The sequence below is a fragment of the Mobula birostris genome, chromosome 24, assembly GCF_030028105.1.
Source record: "Mobula birostris isolate sMobBir1 chromosome 24, sMobBir1.hap1, whole genome shotgun sequence".
Lineage (NCBI taxonomy): Eukaryota > Metazoa > Chordata > Chondrichthyes > Myliobatiformes > Myliobatidae > Mobula > Mobula birostris.
The window spans coordinates 49,496,977-49,518,277 of NC_092393.1; the positions used below are offsets into that span (position 1 = coordinate 49,496,977).

The 21,301-nt window shown below is 41.5% G+C and overlaps 1 protein-coding gene across 1 annotated transcript in view; it reads left to right on the forward strand.

Moving 5' to 3' along the window:
- Positions 1-3,537: 3,537 nt before the first annotated feature.
- The window catches only part of timp2a (TIMP metallopeptidase inhibitor 2a), an 82,178-nt gene continuing 64,414 nt past the window's right edge, over positions 3,538-21,301 (forward strand). The window contains exon 1 of the mRNA XM_072242483.1: positions 3,538-3,911. Coding sequence (XP_072098584.1) covers positions 3,782-3,911 — 130 coding nt within the window. The 5' untranslated portion in view covers positions 3,538-3,781. The remainder of the gene's footprint in view (positions 3,912-21,301) is intronic.

A 21,301-nucleotide genomic window follows, 5' to 3' on the forward strand; every position in this document is an offset into this window, starting at 1 on the left:
TCCACAAGAACTTCATAATTTTTTTTTAAAAAACAAAAATTAGAAGTTGAGAAACCTCAGTCAACAAGGCAAAATTTGGCCTAATTTTTGCAGTTGATTGACGGCTGCCTTTTTCTCCACTCAGTCTCTTCACCCTGTCTCAAGGGTACATCTTACTATTGTTGAGGATAACTCCCCACTAATTTTTCCAGCTTCCATCTTTGAAGAGTCACTATCTTTTACCAGCAAAAGAGATAGGAGCAGAATTAGGCCATACAGTAATGGCTGATCTATTTTCCCTCTCAACCCCATCTTCTCTCCATAATCTTTGACACCTTTACTAATTATGTACCTATCAACCTCAGCTTTAAATATACCCAATGATCAGAGAGAGCATTAGACATTAACTCAGTTCCAACATGCAACAGTGGGAGGTAGTTCTAAGGGCACTTAAAACAGAGGTCCAACAGAACACCATGCCCTTGGGTGGAAAGGGTGACGGGCAAATCATAGGCCAAGTCATCTGCAGACTTGCCACCAGCTTCCTGAAATAGCCACTTTATTATAAATACGGTAAGAGATTGAAGGATGGAATTCAAGTATGTGCTCAAAGCCTCTGAAGAAGTGTGACAACCCCAAAATTAGTGGGAATCCCCGGCGCATGGGCACTATAATTCTGACAGGCATTGTAAACCTCAAACCTTTTATACAGGAGTATATGTAATTGTGAATTATGAAAGGTACACACCTCAGCCCTATTGTACTCATACAGCACAGGGCAAGCTCCCCAGTTTTGTGCCAAACTAGTAAAAAAACAAACGGCCTCTAAATAATCGAGCCCTTCTTGCCCGTACATTGACCATTTCTCTCCCTTCTCTGCATGTTTATGTGCCTATCTAACAGTCTCTTAAACACTCCTATGTTATCTGCCTCCGCTCTAGCCTCCCCCCAACATTCTGCATCAAAAAAACTTGCCTCGCTCATCTCTTTTGTACTTTCCCCCTCTCATCTTAAATACATAGCCTTTATTACTAGACATTGCAATCCTGGGGAAAGGTTACTGGCTGTCTCTTCTATCTGTGTCTCAGATAATTTTATAAACATCCATCAAATCTCCGTTCCAGAGGAAATCGTCACAGCTAGTCTAAGCTCTCCTCGCAGCACACATCTTTCCAAACCAGGCAGAATCTTGGAAAACCTCCTCTGAAACATTTCCAAAGCCTCCACATCCTTCCTGTAATGAGGTGACATTGAGCTGAACGCAATACCCTAAATTTCCACATAGGCCTCATTAACCAGCTGAGAATCCACAGGAAAATCAACAAGTCACCCTTGAGCCCAGGGGACTGCATAGGAACTGGGAAGGTAAACCCCCATTTGATCAATCAACATTCAAACATTCAAAGTAAATTTCCTATCAAATTACATACATGAGTCTATGTACAACCCTGAGGGTCCCTTTCTTGTCAGCATTCACAGTAAGTACAAAGAAACACAACCAAACCAACAGAAATCTACACACAAAGACGGACGAGCAACTGGTGTGCAAAAGACATCAAACTGTGCAAATACAAACAGAAAAAAACAAATAATAATAATGGATGAACAAGTTGTAAGTAATATTGAGAAGGGAGGTTGTAGAGTCCTTGGAAGTGAGTCCATAGCTGTGAGCAACACACACAAAATGCTGGAGGAACTCAGTAGGCTAGGCAGCATCTATGGAAAGGAATAAACAAGTTGACATTTCAGACTGAGTGGGTCTGAAAGTTGTGGCATCAGTTCGACCTCAGTGTTGGGGTGAGTGAAGTTATCGACTCACCCCAGTACTGATGGGCCTGATAGGTGAGGGGTAATAACTGTTCTTGAACCTGGTGGTGTGGGTCCTGAGGCTCCTGTACCTTCTTCTTCCTGATGGCAGCAGTGAGAAGAGAGCATGCTCTCCCCCCCCACCACCCCGTGGTGCGCATCCTTGATGACGGATGCTGCAACAGTGCTCCTTGTAGATGTGCTCAGTGGTGGGGAGAGCTCTACCTGTGATGGACTGGGCTGTGTCCACTACATTTTGTAGGATTTTCCATTTAATGGCTTTGATGTTTCCAATCCATGTCCATTTAGGAACTTAGTGCAAAAAAAAGAGCAAACCAGTGTGTTCATTAGTTCATGAATACTGCATTTCCCTTGTTAATGGGTTCCACAGATACAGAAGTGAATAACTTCACTGGCATGGGAAAAGAAGATTCTAGAATCTATTATTGACAGGATCCCTTTCAACCATGCACGGTGCATCCTGGATCTGGACTTCAGTGCACTTTTGCAATTCAGATTTGATTGGTTATATTTCTTCAGGAGCTGGCGATGCAGGAAACGTGTGTCATGTCAACCTCATTCCAGTGGGATTTTGTTTTAATAATGGAAGATGAATATTTACCCAGGGAGTTCAATCACATTCAGGTATCCAGGTAATTTGTTTCTTAGATATTGGATGTTTCCTATTTAATTGTGCAGACTGGCTTCTCACCAGGATTGTTCTGAATATTTTTGAATAGTCAGTCAATGTGTCTCCTAGGAAAGCATCACATGGCGCTTTATAATCAACTATGCATCCGAACTGAAGCACTGCGCTGCACACAGACAGCAAAATTAGTAATGTATTTGCCAGGACAATTGGGCATTGTGAGGTAGAGGAGTCTTGTTTAGTAATTTTGCATCTGCAGAAGATTTGATTTTGAAAATATTCCCAAACACATACGGGGGGGGAAAGTAAAATAATTTTGCTATTAACAGTGCAAACTTTATGGCTGGGAAAAGAAAATTGACAACATCAGAATCAGCTTTAGTATCAATGACATGTGATATGAAATTTGCTGTTTTGTAGCAGTACCGTGTAATACATAAAATATTATGCTACAATAATATATATAAAAATAAATAAGTAGCGCGAAAAGGGAGCATAGCGAGGTGGGGTTCATGAATACTATTTTCCCTCCTTAATGGGTTCCACAGACACAAAAGTGACTAACTCAATTTGGTATGGAAACGAAGCTTCTAGGGTCTATTATTCCTGCCGAAGGGTCTCGGCCTGAAACGTCGACTGTACCTCTTCCTACAGATGCTGCCTGGCCTGCTGCGTTCACCAGCAACTTTGATGCGTGTTGCTTGAATTTCCAGCATCTGCAGAATTCCTGTTGTTTAGAGTCTATTATTGACAGGATTCCTTTAAATCGAAATGTGGGTGCGATTGCTGACATACGATTAATAGGGGTTTAATCCTAGGACACGCATTAAAAAAGTCTGCCTGAAAAATCAGGTCAGATCTCAGTGTTGTTTTATTACAAGTCCACGATTTTTTAAATCTATATTTTTTTAATGAACCGAGTCACGACAGTGCTCTCTGGAGAGGTTTGTGGCTCATTAAACAGGATTTTATAAAAATATGTAATTGCCAAAGCAATGTTGAGAGACGGGGGGGGTGGGAACAACATGCGTCTCTGCAATTGCCCTCAGCACTGGCTGCTTGCTGTAACTGGCCTTTGACACTGGGAGGCGGGGATAGCTCCGCGTTAAATGGGGCTTAGCTCGGAGAAGGGTGGTGGGTGAGACAACACAGACGGGAGGCGTAGAGCTACGGCACAGGCAACTTGATGTCATTTTATCTTCGTGGATTTCTTCCTGCTTGACCGCGATCACGCACCAGCACAACTTGCCTGCTGTTTGAGAGAGCTCCGGCACCTGTAGGCGTTCTCTGCTGCGAGAGAGGGTTTTTTTTGTGTGTTGTTGTGAGAGCTTTTTCTTTTAAAAAAAAATGAGTGCTACGTTCAGCAATTTGGTGGCAACGGTATTTCTGCTTCTGGCTTTGAGGGTGGAACAGATTGCCGAGGCATGTAGCTGTGCTCCAATTCATCCGCAGCAAGCTTTCTGTAATGCAGATGTAGGTGAGTATAGACATCTCCGCACACTTCACTCCATTCCGGGTCTCCATATAAACCGTGAATTCATTGTGCGCAGTTACCGTGGCCCACAAAAGTAACCGCAGCCGAATGTCTGAAAGGAAAGTTTAAAGAGACGCGTTGTTGCACGTTTGGGCTCTGTTTGCAGACGATCTCTCCAGATACTATATATATTTTTTTTCTCTAAGCAGCTTGGAACATGACGGGTTAATCTCAAGCGTTGTCTGTAAAACAAAATTAAAATGTGTTTACTTGAAAGGGGAGGAGGACCTGTACGTTGTGCAGTAGAGTCGCCAGTCTGAAGTTTCATGAAAATGATGCTTTGAAATCACCAACGTTAAACGTGACCTGTTTATCCTGTTGATGTGCTCATCGGTGGAGTTTTGTACGTGACTCTTGTGGGTTTTGCTTCGGCTCACTGGGCTGTGTGCTGTGTCACATTAGACGCATATCGTGGTCATTTTTTTTTTCTTTTTTTGGATCTATGAGTCTATGAATTACATTTGTACAAAATGAAGCCATTTTCTTTTTTTTGGAAATGTTATAGGAACATTTTAGCATTCTTTAATTATACACATCTCGTGAACAGAATATGACAAATTGTACTTTAAAATCTATGAATGTGGAGAGATATGGGAAGTACTGCATTTTGACAAGCTTTTTATAAATTACCTTAAATTAGACCATATTTTTTTTCTGGACTTTAAAGATGACAGTCGAAGGTTTGATTGCATATCAAGATCCTTTCCATAGTTCTTTACAGAGAATCTGGAACATAAAATGTACACGTTATGTATGGTAAATAGAGGCAGATTTTCAGGATGTCCATTTGATTCTGAATTAATTTAACCCATTATAAATTAATGGAGAAAGTAACTATATAACTTGTGGCTTGACTGAACTAATATACACTGAGGGCTGGTACTTTGACTCCGACATCATGTCCAGTACACATTCTTTGAGTTATAGCTTTGTGAACTTAATTATATCCATACTTGTGAAAGCACGGACTCAGTAGCATTACCAAGCACACAGCGAAGCCAGTGCAATTTCCTGCGACAGGAATTTGTGCTTAGAATCAAATGCATCAAACTTAATGCCAGAATTTATTATATTTCCACGGTATGAATTACATTTAAATGTGCATTATATATTTATCAGAAATAGATCATTTATATCAAATAATTGTTTGGCACCTTAGGGTCATTAAGAATACAGTACTGTACTCTCTCCTAAGGGTGACAATGATAATGACAAGCCCAGTCTACTGCTGAGCAGTGTGACCATATTGTTCTGCTCTGTGCCATGAGCTGTTCCATATTCCAACTTTTCTGTGTGTGTATGCGCTGGGAGGAGGGGTGGTGTGAGTACGGCTTATGAGCACTTTGCTGGGATGCTCCGCCCCTAACCTCCCTTTCCAAGTTTTGAGATTGTTTAATGTCATTTCCAGTACACAAGGATTAAGGAAAACTAAATATTTGTTACACTGGATCTAGTTCAGCACAAAATAAAGAACACAATAACAAAATAAGCACAATAAGGTAACTTGCATACATTGATTATATGTCCATAAAGGGATGCTAGTTACAGGAGTGACTGTATGTAAGGTGACTGACAGGATGTGATAAAGTAGTGGTGATAGGGGGATGTGGAGGGGTGGGTTAGTGGGTGGAGGTATTGATCAGACTTACTGCTTGGGGAAAGTAACGGTTTACAAGTCTGGTAGTAGCCTCCTCCCTGGAGGGAGTGGGACAAAAAGTCCCTGAGCAGGATGGGTAGAGTCCTTCATAACTAATGCAAAACCAGGTAGAGGAAGCCTGATGGTTTTAATTGCAGGAAAGGTCTATCAGTAAAAATTACAGCAGGGGTGATGTGCTATTAATTCACAAGGGCAGCAATTCGATGTTAAAGCCCATGAGGACTGCTAAGAGTCTGATTTGTATCTCTCCTGTTTCGATTCTTAGGTACGTGTTCTGTCCCAGAGTCATGGAGCCAGGTCTGAAAACCTGCTGCAGAGCTCTCATTCTTGCCTTGTGTCTGTTAGAATTAATATCTTCCCTCTAAATCAGGGGTCCCCAATCTGGGGTCCACGGGGCTCCTTGCTTAATGGTCCAGAGCACAGAAAGGTTGGGAACCCCTGCTCCAAAGCCTCTCCCTGTAAGCTCAGGGGAGAGGCAGGAAGGTGGGGTCGAGAGGGATAATAAATCAGCCATGATGGAATTGGCTAATTCTGCTACTGTGTCCTGAAGTCTTGTGGTTAAAGATTGCCTGGTTTTACCAACTGGAGAAGCCATGATTGAGTGCACAGTGTTTGCAGACTTCATTTGCATCACGTCTGGGGCCAGGGGTTCCCAACCTTTTTTATGCCGCCGCATAACTGAGGGGTCTGTGATCCCCACGTTGGGAGCCCCTGTAGGCAGTCTGTTGTGTTTAAATAGGAGCCTATCTAATGAAATTCTGACCACACCAACGGGTTCAAGTTCAGAGTAAATTTATTATCAAAGTATTTGTATGTCACCATATACTACCCTGAGATTCATTTTCTTGCCAGCATTTGCAGTAAGTACAAAAGAAAACCTACAGTAGAATCAATGAAAACTGCACACTGAAGTGGAGTGGGTGTGGTTGCTGGTAGGTGATGGCTGTCAAGGGCAGGGAAATAAAATTAAATGTCATTCCAGAGGCGTTAGTGGCAACATCATAAGTGTTGATTTAATTTTTTTTTTGATCGCATGCACCGAAACGGACAGTGAAACGCGTCAAAAGTGAAAAATCAAAAAATGGTGAAAAGCTCACGCAGCTTTGGATGTAGCTGACGACCAGAAGCTGAGCCTGTATTCCATCAGAGGATCACAGTCTAAGAGCCTGTTTCCTGCAGCTGATCTGGAATCAATTGTTTTAAACAGATCATAAAGAAATTCAGTACAGAGCACAGACCAAATTAATCTGCTTTATGGCTTCTCAGGATCTCTTGGCTGCTTTCCATTGTTGCATTAACATTACATCGTTGAAGTTTTAAAAAAAATCAGCTTCCATAGTTACTCCATAAATGGGCAATAATTTCACATCTGGACAGATTTTTTTATTTTGGTGTATAAACTAGGCAGGATGGTGTTGCTGGGACTTTTGGGCATTGAAATGTTAAGAGCTGATTGTGATTAAGTTCCACTGTCTAACTGAATATCTCCTAAAATGCTGGAGTGTTCCTGATTTTTAAATAAGGGTTTGAATGAGCTATACTTGACAATAACCAATTTTCCTTTCCTGGTCTTTTGCACGTGATCAATACTTAAGCAGTTTTGTCTGTAGTTTCAAGAGATAGGGAGGTGACTTAAAGAATAATTTGTGGTTTTGTTCATTTTTATACACTTGCTATCAACCCAAGTCTCAGTCTCCCTTACAAACACAAAGGATTCTGCAGATGCTGGAAATCTATAAAATGCTGGAGGCACTAATCTGTGGAGTGGATTAAACAGTCAACGTTTAGGGGAGAGACCCTTCATCAGGACTGGAAAGTTCTCACTTCTTCCCCCTTCCTGATGAACTGGAAATTACCAACCGTTTATTCATCTTAGTCTCTATTGCCAGGTGGTTTTTGTAAATGACTTTCTTTAAAACAGGCTCTCAAAATGATTGGTTACTCTGAAGTAAAACTTCAATTTACAAATCTTAACCCCATCCTAGAAAGGAACGGCGCTAAAAATAGTTCTAAAAGATCGCAGTGTAGTCTCCCAGATGAATAGCAAATAATAAAATCTTTTCTTCTCCCTCTGGGAACATTTGGTCAATAAATATTTATCAAACTATCATAGCTCGCATGGACTAAATGAAATAAAAAGGTCTCTGAGCCTTTCCTGCTTTAACTGATGGGGAAAGATGAAAGAATCTACATCCTGTTTATCCAACTAAAAAAAAATCTGTTTAGAGGTGGTTAAAGAAAATCTCATGATGTTTGTTTTACGTATGAGCATGTTGATTTATGTGCCAGACTCTGCATTTGACTTTATATATAGTTTCTACAAGTTGGTTTAATGTCTGTCATTTAACAACTACAAAAGCTACTTTGTCAAGTGACAATTTAAATTCCTTCTGTAACCACTTAAATCTGTGAGGTTTTTCAGTAATTTTCCTTCAGAAGGAAATCTTGATTAGTGAGGACTGACTTTGCTGAACAAATGCAGAATAGTAATAGAAGGCTACCTGGAAATGCAGTCTAATAATTACAAATGGAACTAATTTGCTAATATTATTTTGTGACTGTATGTGCCGGATGGTAACTATATGTGTTGTGTTTTGCACCTTGGCCTCAGAGGAATGATGTTTCATTTAGCTGTATACATGTGTGTGGTTGAATGACAATGAACCGTAACTTGATAGACAATTGGCACAGAAGTACACTGTATTGGTAAACGGTAGTTACTGCATACATTATGCTAGCCTTTAAAAGTCAACCCTTTGGTTTCATAATTGGATGTGTAAACTTTGCCCAGTATTTCATACAGGGTCTTGAAAGGAAAATTTGCATATAGATTGGCATGAACAAAATAATATCGTCCACCTGTCTCCCCTTTTTAATTAGTCTCCTATTTACAGCGACTTTTATTGATATTTACTGTGAGGCACCACAGTAGTATGGCAGTCTGCACGATGCTATCACAGCTAAGGTCAGAGTTCAGAGTTCAGTTCTGGCGTCCTTTGTACATTCTTTCCTGTGTGCGTGTGGGTTTCCTCCGGGAGCTCAGGTTTCCTCCCACATTCCAAAGACGTACCAGTTAATTGGCTAGGGTTGAATTGCTGGGTAGCTGGGCGGTATGGCTCAAAGAGCCAGTGTAGCAAAAGCAAGTCTGCCACAAGTAATTTCTTCCTCCTTTCCACCACCCCCCCACTCCCCCAGTAGCCCTATGATTCAAAATTCAAAAAACTTTATTGTCATTCTAATGATACATCAGCTCTGCAGGGCAGAATGAGACAGCGTTTCTCAGGGGCAGTGAAATCATAACATAACAAACGCAACACTAAATAATAAACATAACAATAAATGGAACAATTATATAATAAATAAGAACAATTCTCATTATCCCTGCATCCCTGCCTGGCAGGGCTGACATTCTGCTTGTCAGGAGCCCATGCTAGGCTAACACACAACATGGACTGTTCGATTTGTACTAGCACACATCCAGGACTTCAGCTTGACATGTCCAGCCAGGCAGAAGGGCCTATTCACAAGACAAAGGAGCAGAAGTAGGCCATTCGGCCCATCGAGTCTGCTCCGCAGCTCCCCCATCAGCTAAACTATTCACCCATCTAGTTCTAATTTCCGGCTTTTTCCCCATATCCCTTGATATCCTGACTAATTAGATACCTGTCAATCTCCTCCTTAAACACCCTCAATGATTGGGCCTCCACGGCTGTATGTGGCAACGAATTCCACAAATCCACTATTCTGTGCTGTATCTCTAATTAAAATTTACTGTTTATGTTAACATAATATGGGATTGTTGACTAACCTTGGTTGACCTGCTAATGATGATTTTAATAGTCAATATGAATGGTTTCATTTAATATCAGAGAAATGTGTACAGTGTACATCTTGACATTATTCTTCACAGACATCCACAAAAACAGAAGAGTGCCCCCAAAGAATGGGTGACAGTATAAATATTAGAGCCCCAAAGCCTCCCCACTCCTCCCTCCTACGCAGAAGTAGCAGCAAAGCAATGACCCTCCCCTCCCCGCCCACTTCTGCAAAAGGCATCAGAACCCTCCCTCCACCCACCAAGCAGGCAATGGCAAAGCCCTCAAGAAAGACCATGATCTGCAGTACAACAAAAACTAATCATTCACCCAACAATTTGACATACCACAGGCTCTCTCTCTCTCTCCCGAATAAAGGGAGAGAAAGAGGTGTCCCCTTTCCACATTGAACTTGCTTTGCATGAAGTTGGAGGACCTTTATGTTGGTGAAGCCCTGTGTCTACATTTACATCCTATGCCATGGGTAAAATGGGTTAGACCGGCGCTCCCAAAGATTCCTTTAATGTATATGCACTTCCAGACTTACCAGCTCCTCATATATAATTGTCCACAATTATTCAATGTTTTAACTCCTTAAATGCCAATTATTTTGTTTGACCTTTTAAATCCTGAAGCTGTTAAATTTCCTTCATCTGATGACATGTGGAAACGTGTTTCTTTTGCTCCAACTTTTCAAAAGCTTGCTTAATTAGTAATCTTCACTGACGTGATGGTCCTACATTTCATCTGCTCAACCATCTTCAGCAATCAAGCGTCTGTCTACTCCAGCATCCTTACTGAGCACCTCCATCTCCATTCTGAATGCCTACAGCCTCACAAATCTAATAGTGTTCTTCGCAACACTCACAGCATGCTGGAGGAACTCAGCAGGTCGGGCAGCATTCGTGGAAACGATCAGTCGACGTTTCGGGCTGGAACCCTTCGTCACGATGTCAACTGATTGTTTCCACGGACGCTGCCCGACCTGCTGAGTTCCTCCAGCATGTTGTCAGTGTTGCTTTGATCCCAGCATCTGCAGAGTATTTTGTGTTCATAATAGTGTTCTTCTACCTGTGCCTATAGACTTTGTCTTATCCCCACGGATATGTGAGCTGTGGTTTGGATATGCCTGGGTCTTTTTAAAAAAAGGTCTGCTTTCAATTTTCCTTGCCTGCAGCTTGTAATACCTGTCTGAATTCCAATTTCCCATACCATCTAGTCTTGTACCATACACTTTGTTAATGCTGGTTGTATTGCATATGGGCACATCGTCTTTGGCAACTGTTCTAAGTCAGTTCTTTTTCAGGCGCATTTGTGGGTCCATATCTCATGGCTGGTATCAATCCAGTGTCCATTTCCTACTCTGTCCAATTTGTCCAGTTAGGATTCTTAACGCCAATAACCTACAATTAATTTGGTGTTGCAAGTGACGGCACATTTGTAAACCTGACCCATCAGAATGATCCTTCCTCAATCCACAGGCTTTCCATCTTAACTCTGCTGTGAGCAAATTTCATTCCATTAAGCTATCCTTATTATTTTACATTGGTTTGATGAGCCCATAGCCATAAATATTTATTTTTGGGAACTGGTTTAACCATTTGATTTAAGATGGCATGAGACGCTCAGAAGCTGATAAGTGGCAGCACAAAGGGGCTCAACCAATCCAAAGGGGAGTTTTCCCAGAAGATGTTCAGCTGCTGGCGTTCTGCTTCTGTGCTCTGATGGCGTGGACTTGCAGAATGAAATGGAAAACCAGAATTATAGGTCTTGTGCTGAGTATCGCCAGCCCTCCGTCTTTACATTGGGATAATGCTGGGAACACAGCAGCTCGTTCCGGTCTGAGGTTCTGGATGACTTAGCACATTATTTCTGGGCAGGTGGCATGGAAGCAGTCACTTCAGCCCACCTGGCCTTTCTCTGACCCTTTCTCTTTTCCTCACCTGCCAGTCGCCTCCGTCTGGTGCCCCCTCTCCTTCCCTTTCTCCCATGGTCCACTCTCCTCTCCTATCGGATTCCTTCTTCAGCCCTTTACCTTTTCCACCTGTTGCCTCCCAGCTTCTCACTTCAACATCCCTTCCCTCCCCACCCGCTTTCTTTACCCCCACTCCCACTTGACTTCACCTATTCCCTGAAAGCCAGTCATCTGCCAGCTTGGTCTCCACCCCCTCCCCACTTTATTCTGGTAGTTTCTTCCCCCTTCTTTTCCAGTCCTGATGAAGGGTCGTGACTCAAAATGTTGACTGTTTATTCCTCTCTCTAGATGCTGTCTGAACTGCTGAGTTCCTCCATTTTTGTGTCTGTCTGTCTGTCTGTCACTGTATTTTCAGCGTCTGCAGTCTTTAGTGTTTACTTCAGCTCATTGAGTCCATACCAACGACCAGCCATACACTCATCTCCTAATCACTCATTGACACATTAAGGACAGGTTACAATGGCCAATTACCTGAATCACATGTCTTCAGAAGGAAGCCCTTACAGTTACAGGGGAAACACACCTAATGCACACATGCAGATCACCTGGAGGTTGGTAGTGAACCCCAGCTGATGGAGACATGAGGTAGTTGTTCATTCAGCAACACAACTGTGCCACTACAAGGAAACACAGTACTGTTGCTGCCCAGGCCATTGTGCCAATGGATGAAGACTACGGTGTACACCATGCAAGTGAACTATAAATGGAGATGAATTTTCTTGTGCTATTAAACTACACAGTGTTGTGCCATTTAATGCCTGCTGGTGAGCAAATAAGCACATTTATGACTAGGAAACCTGGTTCTCTGCTGATTAATCCACAGTTTTAATTTTACTCAGAGGCAATAGGTTGAAAATGACGCCTTAGTTTTAAAACTGTGTCAAGGACTTTTTTTGGGATTAGTCCACAGTTTTAAAAATTATTAACAATATTTTAGTTTGGAAAGTTCTTTTAATTTCATATTGGGTCTAATAAATCTCCTAATGGGAAATGGGACAATAACTTTCTCCTTTTTAATGCACGAGATTTTTAATTCCTTGGAACATTGGAGAATGAGGGGTAACCTTATAAAAGTTTTTTTTTAATTGAGAGGCATAGATTGTGATGGATATTCACTGTCCAGGGCCGGGGCCTTTTTTTTTGTCAAGCTCAGCTTTCTAAACAAAGCAGCTGACACTTCTGGTGATCTAAGCTTCCAACCAATATTCTTTGTTTAGTTTCTTATTGTAAACAGAAACCAGTCGTTAGTTCTTAATGTAAATGTCAGGCAGTAATCAGTTTGAAGTTAAAAGGGCAGCTTTGCAAACAAGCACCATCTATAGAGCAGACTTGCTGGCCCACGTCATCTGGGATTATTGCTCAAGAGATGCACTGTAAGGCAATGGGGTATGTTAATTGGGCTTGTTAATAAAAGGGGCCTGTTCTGTTTGGCTGCCGGCAACAAGTAGTGTTCCGCAGGAACCACTTCTCCAGTGATATGGATGCCAGAATTGATGGCTTTGTGGCCAAATTCCCAGATGATCAGTGGAAGGACAGATAGTGTTGAGGAAGCAGGATGTCTGCACAAGGACTTGGACAGATTGGGAGAATGGTCAAAGAAGTGACAAACGGAATACAGCGTAGGCAAGTGTATGGTCTGCACTTTGAAGGAATAAAAGCATGAATTATTTTCTAAATAGGGAGAAAAATTCAAAACTCAGAGTGCAAGGGGACTTGGGAGTCCTCTTGCAGGGTTCCCCAAAGGTTAACTTGCAGGTTGAGTCAGTGTTAAGGAAGGTAAATACAATCTGAGCATTCATTTCAAGAGGGCTAGAATTTAAGAGCAAGGGTGTGATGCTGAGGCTTTATCGGGCATTGGTCAGGTGACACTTGGAGTATTGGGAGCAGTTTTCGGCCCCTTAGCTGGGAAAAGATGTGCTGGCATTGGAGAGGGTCCAGAGGAGGTTCACGAGTACGATTGTGGGAATGAAAGGGTTAATGTATGAGAAGTGTTTGATAGCTCTGGGCCTGTACTCACTGGGGTTTCGAAGAATGAGGAGGATCTCATTGAAACCTATCAAATATCAAAAGGCCTAGATAAAGTGGATGTGAAGAGGATGTTTCCTATAGCTGATGAGCCTAGGACCAGAGGGTGTAGTCACAGAGTAGAGAAACATCCATTTAGAACAGGGATAACAAGGAATTTCTTTAGCCAGAGGGTGGTGAATCTGTGGAATTCATTGCCTTGGATGTCATGGACGTCAGTTCATTGAGTACATTTAAAGCAGAAATTCACAGGTTCTTGGTCAGAATCAGGTTTATTATCACCGGCATGTGTTGTGAAATTTGTTAACTTGGCAGCAGCAGTTCAATGCAATACATAATATAGAAGAAGAGAAAAACAAATATAATAATAAATAAGTAATCAATTACAGTATATGTATATTGAATAGATGTAAAAAACAGAAATAATATATAGTAAAAAGTGAGGTATTGTTCAATGTCCATTTAGGAATTGGATGGCAGAAGGGAAGAAGTTGTTCCTGAATCGTTGAGTGTGTGCCTTCAGACTTCTGTACCTCCTACCTGATGGTTAATCAGGGTGTCAACGATGACAGGGAGAAGGCAGGAGAATGGGGCTGAGAGGGAAAATAAATCAGCCATGGCCAGGCAGAGAAAGTTTGGATAGGCACAAGAATGGTAGGGTTATGGAGGGCTATGGTCCTGGTGCTGGCCATTGCGAATAGATAGTTTCTGCTTGGACTAGATGGTTCAAGGGCCTGTTTCTGTGCTGTACTTTTCTATGACTCTGACTAGCTAAGTTATTCAATCCACAAGACAACGCTAGCTAAGTTATTTAATTCAAGTAAGCTTATAGACCAGGTTATTAATACCACTTAGCATATTAAATACCTGATCTGTTAATAATTGGAAGATCTGTGTGCTCAGAGTCAGCTTTACAGCATTAATTGTAGGTACCTAGGAACTATCCCTGGAAGCTTTAAGACAATTTGTGTTCAAAGATAATCTGGGAAAATATTGTGTATTTGAAGTCAGCCAAGTGGCAGGGAAAAAGTATAAATGTAGAGAGTAGTCAGACTTGTTAGGAATGATCCAGCAACATCAAGAAGGATGACAGAAACACGGGGTGAACTAGAATCCATTTCAGTGATGGGCAACTGGTTCATCTGTGTTTTATGGGCAAGTCCTTTTAGCTTTTAGAAATTGTACCTCTGTTTTTGTAAATTCTTTGTGTTTTATAAATGGTATGTAATTTGGAAATCTTTTATAAGATAGAAACCCTCTGAGTTTTAAATGTCTTTTTAGAATATTGTTTGAATGTGTATCACTGAAAATAAAGTGTTTTAGCTGGAAGTGCTGTATCTGCTCCTTGTGGGAGGGGGACACCACTCAAATAGTGGGTACAGGTCCACAATCTCTTATCCGAAATCCTTGGGGCCAGTTGCTTTTCGGAATTCAGAATTTTTTTGGATTTCAGACCCCCCCCCCCACCCCTGATACCAAAAAACACATATGCTCAAGTCCCTTATTTAACCTGTCTTGATGCGGTGGACTTTAAGACCCAGCAGCACACCGAACTTATGCACATCCTCCCGTATACATTAAATCATCTCTAGATTACTTATAATACCTAATATAATGTAAGTGTTATTTAAATAATTGTTATACTGTATTGTTTAGGGAATAATGACAAGAAATTTTATTTCCAACAAAAACATTCAATAAAACATAAAATATACAGCTTCAAACAAACCAAATCAAACACATGGTAAATGACTTATTGGAATAAATGTAGAATGTCACTGTCACTGTCACTATAAAACTTCAGTAACTTGTCTTTCTGTTTATTTAAATCATATACAGTGGTAGTTCTGACACTATTTTCTTCAGTAAGACACCACACAGACACACCACGATCAAGCTTCTACAATAACTCTGCTTTCTGCGTTATTGATATAGAAGGTTCCTTCTCTTTTTCTCATTGTTACCCATAGGGGTATCTGCAGCTCCCTTTGACATTTTCACAGTGAAATTAAACACAAAGTCAACAGTGAACACAAAATACCAGTGAACAGCAAATGCACGTGTAACCAATATGAGCGCTGAGCCACAACTGACGTCTGGCGGCCTCTGCTTATGCTGCCACGTCACACCTGAGTGACGTCAGCTATTGGTGAAAAAAGACCTTCGGTTTTCGGAGCTTTTTGGATTTCAGAATTTCAGATAAAGGAATGTGCACCTGTATTGGCTGCTAAACTTATGGAGGATAAACAGGGCAGTGAACTAGTCTTTGAAGATTGGTTAGTTACAGTACCCGTACCTATCAATATCGGGTATGGCTTAAGGTCTTTATTTGAGTTTAGAAATTTGCTGTGGGCAAACCGGATACTGTCACAAGATGCCAATGGTTGTAACCTGAGAGACAATTCTTTACGCAGAGGCTAATAAAGAAAGAGCTGCCAGAAGAAGTGGTTGGGGCAGGTACTACTGTATCACTTAAGAAGCATGTGGACAGGTACATGGAGAGCCAGGACTTCAAGGGATATCCGCTGAATGCAGGAAATTCGGACTAGCTGGGCGGGCACCATGGTCAACGTGGACTGTATCCTTTGCTCTATGATTCTGACTCTGAATGGGACTAGCTTAGGTGCACATCTTGATTGGCTGGGAAGTCAGACTAACTTAGCTTGGCTGGGCATCGTGGTCAGCGTGAATTGAATTTCTGCTTCTTTGCTGTATTATTTATGACTCTGTTTCCCATTAATGCATTGAAGAGTGGCTATTGTTCCTAAGCAGCATGCATCAGCAACCTGATACTTTCCCAACCCATGGTTCCCGCAAAAGTTACAATCCCAGAGAGGGATGCTGCATCATCACTGAGGTTGAAAGGCTTGGGACACTTCAGGGAATTGAGAAATTTGGAATGGGTACAACAGGTCATATCTTTTTCAAGTATCCATGTACCAAATGGCTCCTTCCACTGGTTTGTTGAATGGCGTTGGTGTACTCGGAGGCCTTCCCACTCCTGTTTGGTAGTGGAAAGGCCTCAGTGGCCCCAAAAGTATTTGTAATAATATTAAGATGGTAGAGCAAACTATATGTATATAATCCTGTTTTAGTGATGTCTGTGTGTGGTCTAAATCTCGCCAGGATCACATGGACTTGATTTAAGTGAAAGGTTTGGGGGGGGGGGGGGGGTTCTTGCTTTGTGTCCGGCTTACACTGTTTGCTCAGGATAAAGGTTAAAGATGAAAAGATAGAGATTAACTTTATCTGTCATACGAAATGCGTTGGGAGCCTCCTGCAAGTGTCACCATGCTTCCAGTGCCAAATAGCATGCTCAAAACTTGCACTAACCGCCATGTTGCCCAATCATATTGCCTATGATCCAATGGGATTACAATGAGAGTCCTTGCCCTGACAACCTGAATGAGTTACTGTAGGCTGCTTTCTGCTTTATCCAGACTAATGCTTGAACCCTCAATCAGAATGAGATGAAGAGTCATTTCTAGTAGTCAGTGTAACTTACGATGCTTTTTAAACACAAAACCATGTTATTTCAAATTACTGTTTTCAATTTTGAATCATCAATAATGCTGCAATCTGCCATTCAAATAAGTTGGTTTGCAGTTGATAAATTTTTATGATTTTTTTTACATTTAAGTTCATAAAACCCAGATCACTGGAGAATAATTCCTTGTGAATTATGGGAATGTTGATGGGTACCTGATGTCACCTGTGACTCTATACCAAGTGGGCAGAGGGTGCTTGGCTTAAAGTTTAGAACATGTGGTTTCTATATCTGAGTGGACTCTGTTATTTAGAGGTGACTAAAAGGTATCTATGTTAACATCATTCAAGCCTTTATTAATAATGTAAAGGGCATTTGACATCGATCAATTCTGCTGGTTCCATAGTGGTTCTGCTGGTTTGGGCTTTCTCTGTGTGTGCCTGTGTGAAGATTAGCTTTCTTTGTCACATGTATACCAAAGCGTACATTGAAATGTGTTGTTTTTGTCAACAATGTACTGGGAGCAGCCCACAAGTGTTGCTATGCCTTCAGTGTCGATGTCACATGCCCACATCCTTCTCACCCTAGCTTGTACATTTTTTTTTGGAACATGGGAGGAAACCAGAACACACGGAGGAAATCCACACGTCATGGGGAGAACGTTGAAACTCGCTACAGACAGCCGTAAGACCATAAGATACAGGAGCAGAAGTCGGCCATTCGGCCCATCGAGTCTGATCCACGGCAATTGAACCCTGGTCGGTGGTGCTGGAAAGATATACTAACACTCAATACGGAGGCACGGTAGCATAGTGGTTAGCAGAATGCTTTACAGTACAGGTGACCCGGGTTCAATTCCCGCTGCTGCCTGTAAGGAGGTTGTACGTTCTCCCTGTGACTGCGTGGGTTTCCTCCAGAGAGCTTCAGTTTTCTCCCACAGTCCAAAGACGTACCAGTTGGTAGGTTAATTGGTCATTGTAAATTGTCCTGTGATTAGGATTAAATTGGAGGGTTGCTGGGCAGCGTGGCGTGAAGGGCCAAAAAGGCCTATTCTGCGCTGAATCTCAATAAATAAATATTATTCTATTATGGATTTATTGAGTATGCCCACAAGAAAATTAATCTCGGGGGTTTTATATGGTGACGTATATGTACTTAATAATAAATTTACTTTGAATTCTGAACTGACAGCCATGGAAATTGAACTCTGATCTGTGGCCCTGTAAAAGGTAACAGCACTACGCTATTTTACCATTCCTGTCTTTCTCTATTTTGCTGTCTGTGTGGCTTGGGTTGATTTGACAATCTGCTGCCTAAAGAATATATTAGTGCAGTCATCTCAAAGTAGGACGATAGGAATGTACAATTTCAGACTTGACCCCAAGAGGTAAAATCATTTCATTGATTTCACAGTCTGAGGAGACATTTAAAATGAAGGTTTGTTCATCCACACCTAACATTGTGTTTCAGTTACTGAGGTTAATTTGTATCAGATGCAGAGGTCACTTATGGGTGTTGAAAATTAATTGTCAGTTCCAACAATGTAGTCTTTCAGCGATGATCTGAAGCGTGCATCTGGCATTATATTGTTGGGAGCCAGTTTCACAAAGGTAAATGGTGCCTGCCTTCACTCTGCTCCTGTTGGTAATTATAACAGAGCAGCAGATTAAAGCCAACCATTTAAAATGTCATCTGTTACATCTGCTATATCTTATGTCAGTTGGCTTTTGATTTTTTTTTTTTTTTTTGCTGCCTGGCCTTGGGCAGAAATCCAGCGTTTAAAATGAGCTGGAGTATGCGCCTCCAAAAAGAAAGGAGTTTATTATGTACAATTTTATAGCCAATATTATTAATTTTAAATATTGTAACAGATATCCTGCCCAACTATGATAGAACAACATCTTGAGGTGAATATACATTCAGTGGCTACTTTTATTAGATATTTCTTGTACCTAATAAAATGGCCACTGTGTGTGTGTGTGTGTGTGTGTGTGTGTGTGTGTGTGTTTTCATGGTCCTCTGCTGTTGTAGCCCATCCACTTCAAGGTTTGACATGTTTTGTGTTTAGAGATGCTGTTCGGCCCACCACTATTGTAACATGTGATTATTTGCGTTAAATGCTGCCTCCCTGTCAGCTTGAACCAGTCTGGCCATTTTCCCCCGCCCTCTCTCATTAACAAGGCACTTCCCCTCATGGAACTGCCACTTGATGTTTTTTTTTTGTTTTTTGCACCATTCTCTGTAAGCTCTAGAGACTGTTGTGCATGAAATCCTAGATCAACAGGTTCTAAGATATTCAAACCACCCTGTCTGGCACCAACAATCATTCCATGATCACAGTCGCTTCGATCACATTTCTTCCCCATTCTGATGGTTTGGTCTGAACAACAATTGAACCTCTTGACCATTGAGTTGCAGCCACCTGATTGGTTCATTAGATATTTGTATTAACGAGCAGGTGTACCTAATAAAGAGGCCATTGAGGGTATCTAACTGAGCTAAGGAGGGCTAGGAGGACTTAAAATACCAAAATGAAATGAATTTATTCACTCTCTTGCCCAGGTAAATATTAAAGTAGATTAAGATTAGATTAATTTGTCACTTGTACGTTGAAGCATATGTTGAAATGCATCAACAAGTCCATAGCATGAGGATGTGCTGGTGGCAGCCCGAAAGTTCTGCCATGCTTCCAGCTCCAACATGGCATATCCATGACCTACTAACTATAACCTGTACATCCTTTTTGAATGTGGGAGGAGGGAACTGGAACACTGTTGGGAAAACCGTGCAGTCACAGGGACATTGCACAAACTCGCTACAGACAGCAGTGAGAATTGAAGTCCAATCTACCAACCACCGGTGCTGTAAAGCATTATGGTAGCCAGTACACTTAAAGATGCTGATGTATGTTCTGCAGGTTGGGAAATGGGTGACTTTGGAAGAGTTGCAACCATTTAAACTGGATCACAAAGTGTAGCTGGCAGGCAAGTGAGAGAGAAAAGCTTAGAGGGAAATGAAAATGGAAAGCAATTTCTATGAGATTTGGTATAGACTTGATAGGCCAAATGGCCTCATATCCTACTGTTATAAAGTATGAGAAATTGCACTGGGCTACAACTGGTCAGTTCTAATGTAGAATTAAATATTGAAATGTTCCAGATACTTAATTGAATTTCCAGTTTATCAAAAACAATTCTGGATTATGACAAAGTCAAAAAAATAATTATGGGTGAAATTCTGATTCCCTTCGAGTTTGGGCATCTGTTCTCCTAAATCAAATTGGGAGCTGAGCTTCCAACTAATGTAGATAGGCTGTCTCAAACTTTAAATGAAAAATGTTGTAAAGCTTAAATTTTTGTCTGGCGTTGCTTTCCTTTTTTTTTGTTAATGCTCTCACCTGAAGGAATGTTACAAAGGTTGGTGCAAATGGGTTTTATAGTGATGTAGGTAAGAGATGCTTTTCGTCGGTTTAAGATGTATAGTTTGGAACAGACTAGATGGGCCAAAGGGTCTGTTTCTGCGCTGTAGTGCCTTCCTTGTGACTCTGATTGTGCTTTTCTTAACCTGTAACATGCAAAGTGAATTCAATGTCAATGGGATACAGAAACAAAAAGTGAAGAAAAACTGGGTTAAGAACAAAAGAAAAAATCAAAGAAATATTATTTTGCCCATAACCTCCAACAACCAAGAACAGGGGTTCCAACCTTTTTAACGCCATGGGCCAATGCCATTAAGCAAGGCATCTGTGGACCCCAGGCTGGGAACCTCTGAAGTTAGAGTTGATGGAATGAAGCTCCAGAGATAATGAGTTAATTTCAATTTGCTGACTGGTAGTATTTAACATAGTGTGTTCAAAAGAATCTGTAAAGTGAAGATAATTTAGTACACATGAACCATATAAATGCAGCAGCTTTATACTACTCGTGGGAGAGGGGCAATGCAATGCTACTTTTAGCAAATCTAATAGAGGAAACTCGGCCGTGGAGGGTCCTCAGGCCCCTGTGAAAGGAGGAGGGTTGATCCAGGGCAAGCAACCCCACCCCATTTTTAAAAACCCCCAGAGTTACACAAATACCAACAGTAGTTCCAAAGCCATCAACCCTGGGAGATGGGCTACCCCTGGGGACAACTTGAAAGACTGGCCCAGGCCAGAGGACTCTGGCGACCTGCTGTCGACAGTCTATGTCCAAGGATGGGCTTAAATAAGTAACAATGTGGAGCAGTGCCTTTCCACGACAACTCATAAACCCACTATCCCCACAAACCCTTTTGCATCTTTGTTACCCAGCTTTAACGTGGGAGAACACACCAGTCTCTACTGGTACATGTGCTGACTAAATCAAACTGGAGTTGTGCAAATGTAATCCTATTGAT